Below are 10337 nucleotides of genomic sequence, written 5' to 3'. Positions count from 1 at the left end.
AATCTACTTTCTGACTCTGTAGGTATGCCTATTCTGAATGTTTCACAAGTGGAGTCATAAAATATATAGCCTTTGGTGTCCGGTGTCTTTCAGCATGATGTTGTCAAGGTTTGTCCATGTTGTAGTATGTATCAGTACTTTCTTTTTATAGCTGAATAATATTCCAGTAGGTGAATGTACTACATTTGCTTTATCCATTCATCTTTTGATGGACACTTGGGTTGTTTTCACTTTGGGGCTATTAGGAATAATGCTGCTGTATACATCATGTACAAGTTTTTGTGTAGACATATATTTTCATTTCTCTTGGGTGTATAACAAGGAGTGGAATTGCTGCATCATATGGAAACTATGTTAACACTTGAGGAACTGCCAAAGAGTTTTCTCCAAGTGTGGTACCATTTCACATTCCCACAAGCAATATAGTAGGATTCCAACTTCTCCACTTCCTTGTTAACACTATTGTCCATCTTTTATTACGGTCATCTTAGTCGTCTCCCCTCTTTTGTATATTTTATTCTGTGTACTGGCCCCTGTTCTGTCTATAAATAACCTTAAGCTAAATGCGCATTTCCTGACCCTGCTACTCTCCCAACACTATTGACTACACTTCTCTAGTATTTGCTCCCTTGGTTTCCATGACACCACTTCTCTGTGTACTCCTATTTCTTCCCTGGTTTGTCTTTTTCTCTTCCCATATAACCTAGACAGCATTCCGTAGTGCTCTGTCCTTTGCTAGTCTCTCTCTCCTTCTCTCTCTCCCTGACAATCTCATACTCTCTCACAACTTCAGTTACATTCAACACAATAATTAGCATCTCTTATGCTTATATGCTGCTTTACAATTTACAAAGCATTTTTTTTAATATATTGTCTCACTTAATCGTCACAACAACTCTGCAAGTGAGTAGAGCAGGCATTCACTAATATGACCCTTGTCTTACAGATGAGGAATCAAGATCAGAGGGTTCAGAAGCTCAAGGTCTCAGAACTAGAAAGTGTCAGAACCAGCATAAAGGCCGGGCACAGTGGCTCATGCCTGTAATCCCAGCACTCTGGGAGGCCGAGGTGGATGGATCACCTGAGGTCAGGAGTTCAAGACCAGCCTGGTCAACAGGGCAAAACCCCATCTCTACTAAAAATACAAAAAATTAGCTGGGCATGGTGGCGAGTGCCTGTACTCCCAGCTACTCAGGATAGTAAGGCAGCAGAATTGCCTGAACCCAGGAGGCAGAGGTTGCAGTGAGCCGAGATCACACCATTGCACTCCAGCCCGGGCAACAGAGCAAGACTATGTCTTAAAAGAAAGAAAGAAAGAAAGAAACAGCATGAGGACCCAGGATCATCTGAATCCAAGTCAGTAAGTGCTCTGGCCACTGCTTTCCTGAAGCCTTTCCTAATCACCGCATGTGGCCATAGACTGTTCTTCCCTCTAGCGTCCATAAACCTGTTTCACAGAATGCATTATTCTGCCTTGAGGTGGACTGTGTGCATCTCTTATTCAAACCTATGCTCCTTGAGGGCAAGAACCATATCCTATTTCTCTTTCAACCTCCAACGCTTCTAGAATCGTGAGAGCTGAGCTTATAAAAGCTAACCAAGGCTGGGCTCGGTGGCTCATGCCCGTAATCCCAGCACTTTTGGAGGCTGAGGCGGGTGGATCCCAGCTACTTGGGAGGCTCAGGGAGGAGAATCGCTTGAACCCAGGAGGCGGAGGTTGCAGTGAACCAAGATGGCACCATTGCACTCCAGCCTGGGCAACAAGAGCGAAACTCCATCTCAAAAAAAAAAGGTAACCAAGAATGTTTGTAGCACTGAATTGATCGTCACCTGCCTACTTGTTGTGGGAATCTCAGCTTCATCTCCTTCCCATTGGAATGGCTGATTTCATAGCACCAGGGCTTTTTGTGCTCTAACATGTCTCAAAACCCTCCAGAAAGATTGAGCTCAGGTGGCTGGTAAGCTAGATAATACCCTTGTTACTTTAAGTAGAGATTATTGAGTCCCCTTCTGGCAAAAATGCATTTGAATTGCTCCACTTCTCTAGTTTGTTTGGTAGTTTAGATCAGAAATGGGTCCATTTGCCTCACTGAACGGAGTTTCCTGGGGCAAAAAACCTCTTTTCATCAATTACAAGATCATGACCCTATCTTTCTAAAACCCCACATGAAATTTCCTCAGTCCACTGAGAATCTAAGAATGGCACAAAAAGTTTCTGCCCCGGAGATCTTTTCCTAAGAGTGTTCAACATGCTGTAATACCTTTCCTAATCCCTAACTCCGCAAGCTCAACTTACTAGAGGAAAATATACTTACTTGGGGTGGGAGGTAGCTATTTTAGAAAACTCATTGTCCCACATTGGTCTCCCAAAGGAGGTTTTCTGTTTCAGACCTGTCAGGATGTCAGTGGCCTTGTCAAAGTTTAATGCTGCATGACCAACCTGGATTCAGAGGAAAAAAGGTTAGAAAAACCGAGTCCTGATAGCTGCCTCTTCTTTCCTCAACCTTTAAACTTGCGTGTGAGTGTGAGAGCAGGTAGGAAATAATAAGAAATAATTTCTAATCCGTATGCACTATCCTTTGTCTGATATTCATCTTATGTTTAGCAGGGGAATTGGTGTGTTATTTAAACTCACAATATTGCTGTCCCATCCAGTGAGGAAGAGACGGTAGTTTAGAAAACCCACTTTGCCTAATTCCTCCATCTCCTGTTCCAGGGAAGTCAACAGGTCGTTGAACCAGGAAAAGGCACCTGTCTCCCTGCAGATCCAGTAGAAATAGATCTGAAATCAGCAAGAGAGAGCATAGCCTTACTAAGTGACCTTAAACATCACATTTACAAAGCAGCAAACTTTAGGGAGCAGGAATGTTCAGAGTTCTGACAATTTCCCTTATGAAAGAGCCTTCCAACATCTTTGGGTCAGGGTGATTTTAAACTGCAAATTGAAAAGAACACCCTGCTCTTATGATAAATCTGTAGAAGTGGATGTCCTGGCCAAGACAAGTGATCACTTATTCTCGTAACTCCAGGGAGAGTTTGCTCCCTTATCAATTGTAAAGGGCTTAGCCCAGAAAGGCAATAGACTTGTCAGACCCAGATCAGGTGAAAAGTGATATACAGGATTATACCTTTTTTGTTTTGAGGTTGTGGTCTGCACACTGGAATTTGTACCAGATGGATTTCAAGATAGAAGCAAAGGGGGTGACCCCAATTCCTGCTCCAACCAGCACAGCCACTTCATACTGGAAAACATCCTCACTGGCTGTGCCAAAGGGACCATCCACTTCAATCCTGGCAGAACATAGATGACAACGGGCAACTGAAGACTCCCCTCCACCTCCAACCTCAAACATCCTCCCAGAGATATAGTTGTTCCCATGACTGGCTTCTGCCTATTTATTTTAATCTTAGTCTACTGTACTAAACTTAAGGTTCAACAAAGAATTGCTTTCTCTTTTCTGCCAGTCTGCATCCTGGTCTGAGACTCTGCTCGTATCAAGGACCTACCTGGGAATTGTTGAATATTGTTGTTCAAAAGCCCTTATGAGATTTTCTGTCCAGTCCCCTGCTGCTCGGATATGAATGGAGAAGAAATCTTCCTCTGGAGCAGAGGTCAATGTAAAAGGATGCCATTCCAAGAGAGAGATTGAGGGGCAATTAACAAAGATATATTGTCCCACTTCCATGCTGAAGCCACGCTTGTTCATCTGCAATTCTAAAACTTTGGATGGGTGCATGACAACCTGTGAATTAAGCACATAGACCAAAGAAGGCAAACTCTAATGGCGACAGGGCCAGACAGATAAAGCAAATGAGTGAAGCTGGAGGGCTGGTGACGATGGTGAACTACAAACACAAGTCCTCACTAAAGAGAGCAGCAGCTGCTTAGCTCCAGACAATGGTTGCAAATGGAACCATGGCAGTGTTATCAGGTTTTCTGATTCTTCAAGAGAAGCAAGAAATTGCTTTTAAAAACTCAAGCAGAAGCTTCCATCCAGATTTTTAAATGCTGGCAACCAATTCAACTTTATAAACAAACATTGTGTACACCAAACAAAATGAATGTGTGGACTAGATCTGGCCCAGGCTGCCCGTTTGCAACCCCTGACATAGACTTATCCTGATGATTTCTGCGAAACCGCTCTTTCCCAGTTCTGTTCTGCACTGGAAGAACTAAGGTATGTCAAACCCAAGTTCTTTTTTTTTTTTGAAAGCGTCTCTCTCTGTTGCCCCCAGGCTGGAGTGCAGTGGCACAATCTCGACTCACTGCAACTTCCTCCACCTCCCAGGTTCAAGCCATTCTCCTGCCTCAGTCTCCCAAGTAGCTGGAATTACAAGCAGGCACCACCACGCCCAGCTAATATTTTTCATATTTTTAGTAGAGACAGGGTTTCACCATGTTGGCCAGGCTGGTCTTGAACTCCTGACCTCTGGAAATCTGCCCTCCTCGGCCTCCCAACGTGCTGGGATTACCACCCAGCAGGGCCGGCCTCCAAATTCCTCTTTATCCCCTTTAGGGTGACAACATAAAAATTTAGTTCTGTAGTCTAATAGAAGGAAACTCTTATCACAGCAAGAGGAAAGTGCATACTCTTTTTTTTTTTTTTTTTGAGACGGAGTCTCGCTCTGTTGCCAGGCTGGAGTGCAATGGTGTGATCTCGGTTCACTGCAACCTCTGCCTCCCAGGTTCAAGCAATTCTCCTGCCTCAGCCTCCTGAGTAGCTGGGACTACAGGCGCGTGCCACCACGCCCAGCTAATGTTTGTATTTTTAGTAGAGACGGGGTTTCACCATGTTGGTCAGGATGGTTTTAATCTCTTGACTTCGTGATTCACCCGCCTTGGCCTCCCAAAGTGCCGAGATGACAGGCATGAGCCACTGTGCCAGACTGGAAGGTGCATATTCTTTACCTTGGTAATTACAACCTTCTGCTGGGAGCGATAAAACCGGAGGATTCTTTCACAGATATAAAGAATGACCGGTGCAAGGATCCACTTCCAAGACTGCAGAGACAGGATAAAGAATGAGATTACACTTTAATTTCTTGTTTAGGACTTATTTGTGTTGCAGTTCATCCTTCATTCAATATTTACTGAGTTCTCCAATGTGTATCATTTTTAAACCACTAATTTCACCAAATCTGGAAGATGGAAATAGAAAAAATAAACGACAATGGTTTTGTTTGTTAATCTGTTATTCATAAAACAGATCACTTCCTGAAAATTTACAAGTCTGACAAAGAAGCAAGAAAAAAGCACAGAAATAGGGCACATGGTAAATACTCATGTTCTCAAATCACACATAAAATTTAATTTTAAGGCCCAGCACAGTGGATCATCCTAGCACTTTAGGAGGCCGAGGCGGGCAGATGGCCTGATCTCTCGGAGACCCAGCCAGGGCAACATAGCAAAAGCCTGTCTCTACTAAAAATACAAAAAATTAGCTGGGCTTGGTGGTGCGTGCCTGTAATTCCAGCTACATGGGAGGCTGAGGCATAAGAATCGCTTGAACCCAGGAGGCGGTAGAAGTTGCAGTGAACTGAGATCACATCACTGCACTCCAGCCTGGGCAACAGAGCAAGACTGTCTGCAAAAAAATAAAATAAAATTAGATTTAATTTAAAAATCTAAGACTATCTTCAAGGACAACTTGTCCAATCTAAAAAAACCAACAGAGAAAGTAGATGTGAAAATAGAAACAGATAATCAAAAACAAACACAATAAAAGGGAAAGCTGATGCTATTGGGTACATAAAACTCAGTTCTCATCCATCACCTCCTTTCTCAAGTGCTTAAACATTTAATCTAGTAGTATTTTTTACCTTGTCTATATTTTTTTTTAATGCAGCTTTTCGGCCAGGTGCAGTGGCTCGTACCTGTAATCCCAGCAGTTTGGGAAGCAGAGGCGGGTGGATCACTTGAGATCAGGAGTTCAAGACCAGCCTGGCCAACGTGTTGAAACACCATCTCTACTAAAAATACAAAAATTATCCAGGCATGGTGGTGGGCGCCTGTAGTCCCAGCTACTCAGGAGACTGAGGAAGGAGAATCACTTGAACCCAGGAGGTTGCAGTGAGTCAAGGTCATGCCACTCCACCCCAGCCTGGGTGACAGAGTGAAACTCTGTCTCAAAGAACAATTTTTTTTTAAAGCAGCCTTTCTATCCCTGAGATCTTTGCAAAGCAGCAGTTTGCTTCTACATGCACAGGAGCTATGAAAAATGTACTTCCTAGCAATACTAAATCATGTCCTTTCTTGCACAGTTGCTCAAGTGTGATAACCTTGGGACTGTGTGAAGTGAGGTTTCTTAAGTTGGTGCAGGCAAATAACTTCCTTGAGTATCTCTAGGGAAGGAAAAGGCAGAGATGGGACAAGTGAAACAGAATGAACGTTATGCAATTCAGTGCTATTTCTTATTTGAAAAAAAAAAATTCCCCAGCTGAATTTGGAGAAAAACATATTTAAGAAACAGGTAATAACAATGTGAAAAAAATATTGGCTTCAGAAGTAGTCAGAGTAATAAATATTAAAACAAGATACCATTTTAGTCTCTCAAATTGAAAAACAATTTTAAGTAATAATGTCCAGCATTAACTGGGATTCAGAGAAATGGGCGTGTTCACATGGGCATGCAAATTGAACATGAAAATTGAACATGCATTTCACATGGGTGAAAATGCAAATTGGCAACATCTTCCCAGAGAGCAATTTAGCAGTACATCTCAATAGCCTCAAACGCATTCCTTCTCTTTAATGCCAGAACTTCACTTCTAGGAAATGAAGATAAATAATTAAGGTGTGAAAAAGTATTATACATGAGTAAAGTAATGGCCACAATGTTTACTTTAAAACATGATTAAAATGGTGTATATCATACAGGTTTTTTGTTTTTGTTTTTGTTTTTGTTTTGAGACGGTGTCTCACTCCAGGCAGTGATGTAATCTCGGCTCAGTGCAACCTCCACCTCCTGGGTTCAAGCAATTCTCCTGCCTCAGCCTCCCAAGTAGCTAAATCTACAGGCATGCACCACCACACCCAATTTTTGTATTTTCAGTAGAGATGGGGTTTCACCTTGCTGGCCAGGCTGGTCTGGAACTGCTGGCCTCAGGTGAGCCACCTGTCTCAGCCTCTCAAAGTGCTGGAATTACAGGCATGAGCCACCACGCCTGGCCAACTATTTTAAAACAATGTTTCAAGGCTGGGCGTGGTGGCTCACGCCTGTAATCCCAGCATTTTGGGAGGCTGAGGCAGCCAGATCACCTGAGGTCAGGAGTTGGAGACCAGTCTGGCCAACATGGCGAAACCTGTCTCTACTAAAAATCCAAAAATTAGCTGGCTGTGGTGGTGCATGCCTGTAGTCGCAGCTACTCAGGAAGCTGGGGCAGGAGAATCACTTGAACCCGAGAGGCGGAGGTTGTAGCGAGCCAAGATCATGCCACTGCACTCCAGCCTGGGTAGCAGAGTGAGATTCTGTCTCAAAAAAAAAAAAAAAAAAACGTTTCAAAAGAATATTTGACAACAGAGGAAAACATCCATGATAACAATCAAGGAAAAATATCATTTCCTCTAGGTGGTAGAACTCTATGAAATTTTTTATTTACTTCTAAAATATTTTTGTATTTTCCAAACTTTCTACAATAAATGTGTATTATTTTTCTAATTTTTAAATGGGGTGAATGCGGAGAGAGTATTTTTTAAACGTTTATGGGGCCAGGTGTGATGGCTCACGCCTGTAATCCCAGCACTTTGGGAGGCCGAGGTGGGTGAATCATGAGGTCAGGAGTTAAAGACCAGCCTGGCCAACACGGTGAAACCCCATCTCTACTAAAAATACAAAAAATTAGCTGGGCGTGGTGGCGCATGCCTGTAATCCCAGCTACTCTGGAGGCTGAGGCAGGAGAGTCGCTGGAACCCAGGAGGTGTAGGTTGTGTTGAGCACAGATTACACTATTGCACTCCAGCCTGGGTGACAGAGCAAAACTCTGTCTCAAATAAATAAATAAATGTTTATGGAAGAATCAAAGCAATACATTCAGGTGGCAAAACTGGTGTTCTCTCTCTTAGAGTGTTACATGACCAACCAAAGCAAACTCTAAATTTTAAGGATACCAAATAGGCCAAATATAACTTAACTCAGGTTATAGATGAGAAAAAGACAGAAGCTGATGTGCCAGGTAAGACAAGGTATTAACCATCTTAGCTAGTAAGCTTTGCTAATAAGCCTTAAATAGCTCCCTATCCTAATACAGGTCCCTGGTTATGATCTTACAATTTCCTCTGACTTTAGAAATGAAATGTGCTATTAACATTCCAGGTAAGTCCTTTCAAAATTACTTTTTTTTTTGAGACAGGGTCTTTCTCTGTCAACCAGGCTGAAGTGCAATGGTGCCATCACAGCTCACTGCAGCCTCAACCTCCTGGGCTCAAGTGATCCTCCCATCTCAGCCTCCCGTATAGCTGGAACCACAGGCATGCACCACCCTGCCCAGCTATTTTTTTAATATTCTATAGAGACAAGGTCTTCCTATGTTGCCCAGATTGGTCTTGAACTATTGGACTCAAGCAGTCCTCCTGCCTCAGCCTCCCAAAGTGCTGAGACTACAGGCATGAGACACTGTGCCTCGAACAAAATTATTTTTTTTTAACTTCTATTTTAGGTTCAGAGGTACATGAGCAGGTTTGTTATAGAGGTAAACTGCATGTCACAGGGGTTTGGTGAACAGATTATTTCATCACCCAGGTAATAAGCATAGTACCCATTAGATAGTTTTTTGATCCTGTCACTCCTCCCTTTCTCTATTCTCAAGTAGGCCCTGGTGTGTGTTATTTCCTTCTTTGTGTCCATATATACTCAATGTTTAGCTCTCACTTATAAATGAGAACGAGTGGTATTTGGTTTTCTGTTTCTACATTAGTTTGCTTAGGATAATGGCCTCTGGCTCCATCTATTTTGCTGCAAAGGACATGATCTCGTTCTTTTTTATGACTGCATTGTATTCCATGGTGTATATGTTCCACATTTTCTTTATCCAGTCTACCATTGATGAGCATTTAGGTGGACTCCATGTCTTTGCAATTGTGAATAGTGCTGCAGTGAACACACAAGTGCATGTGTCTTTGTCATAGAATGATTATATTCCTTTGGGTATATACTCAGTAATGGGATTCCTGGGTCGAACGGTAATCTGTTTTCAGTTCTTTGAGGAATTATCACACTGCTTTCCACAATGGCTGAACTAATTTACATTTCCACCAGCACTATATAAGTGTTCCCTTTTCCTGCAACCTCACCAGCATCTGTTATTTTTTGACTTTTTAACAATAGTCATTCTGACTGGTGTGAGGTGGTGTCTCATTGTGGTTTGGATTTGCATGTCTCTAATGATCAGTGACGTTGAACATTTTTTCATATGTTTGTTGGCTGTGTGTGTCTTCTTTTGAAAACTGTTTCTTTATGACTTTTGCCTGCTTTTTTTGGAGACTTTACCCACTTTGTTATGGGATTGTTTGGTTTTTGTTCATTAATTTGTTTAGGTTCCTTATAGATGCTAGATATTAGACCTTTGTCAGATGTGTAGTTTGTAAATATTTTCTCCCATTCTGTAGGTTGTTTACTCTGTTGGTAGTTGCTTTTGCTGTGCAGAAGCACTTTAGTTTAATTAGATCCTATTAATCAATTTTCATTTTTGTTGCATTTGCTTTTGGCATCTTCATCATGAAATCTTCACCAGGGCCTATGTCCTGAATGGTATTGCCTATGTTGTCTTCCAGGGTTTTTATAGTTTGGGGTTTTCGTTTTATAGTCTTTAATCCATTTTGAGTTGGTTTTTGTATATGGTGTAAGGAAGGAGTCCAGTTTCAATCTTCTTCATGTGGTTAGCCGGTTATCTCAGCACCATCTATTGAATAGGGAGTCCTTTCCCCATTGCTTACTTTTGTTGACTTTGTTAAAGATCAGTTGGTCATGGGTATGTGACATTATTTCTGGGCTCTCTATTCTGTTCCATTGGTCTGTGTGTCTGTTTTTATACCAGTACCATGCTGTTTTGGTTGCTGTAGCCTTGTAGTAGAGTTTGAAATTGGGTAACGTGATGCCTCCAGCTTTGTTCTTTTTGCTTAGGATTGCCTTGGCTATTTGGACTCTTTTTTTTTGGTTCAATGTGAATTTTTAAATATTTTTTTCTAATTATGTGAAGAATGGTAGTTTTTTTCTAATTATGTGAAGGTATTTTGTGTGGTATTTTTTTCTAATTATGTGAAGAATGGTAGTTTGGTAGGAATAGTATTGAATCTGTAAATTGCTTTGGGCAGTATGCCCATTTTAATAATATTGATTCTT

The 10337-nt window shown here is 41.8% G+C and overlaps 1 protein-coding gene across 3 annotated transcripts in view; it reads right to left on the bottom strand.

Annotated features, from left to right (window-relative positions):
• NOX1 (NADPH oxidase 1) overlaps positions 1-10337 on the bottom strand; it is a 35751-nt gene that overhangs the window by 1888 nt on the left and 23526 nt on the right. For all 3 annotated transcript variants that reach the window (XM_012464056.3, XM_012464055.3, XM_012464057.3), the window contains 5 exons: positions 4910-5002; positions 3508-3743; positions 3129-3291; positions 2636-2782; positions 2316-2440 (listed from right to left, as the gene is read on the bottom strand). In XM_012464056.3, the coding sequence (XP_012319479.2) occupies positions 2316-2440; positions 2636-2782; positions 3129-3291; positions 3508-3743; positions 4910-5002 (764 nt within the window). The remainder of the gene's footprint in view (positions 1-2315; positions 2441-2635; positions 2783-3128; positions 3292-3507; positions 3744-4909; positions 5003-10337) is intronic.

This window comes from Aotus nancymaae, unplaced genomic scaffold (assembly GCF_030222135.1).
Source record: "Aotus nancymaae isolate 86718 unplaced genomic scaffold, 86718_ANA_hifiasm-v0.15.2.pri h1tg000004l, whole genome shotgun sequence".
NCBI lineage: Eukaryota > Metazoa > Chordata > Mammalia > Primates > Aotidae > Aotus > Aotus nancymaae.
The sequence above is the reverse complement of the archived record's forward strand: the minus strand, read 5'-3'. Positions and strand labels throughout refer to the sequence as shown.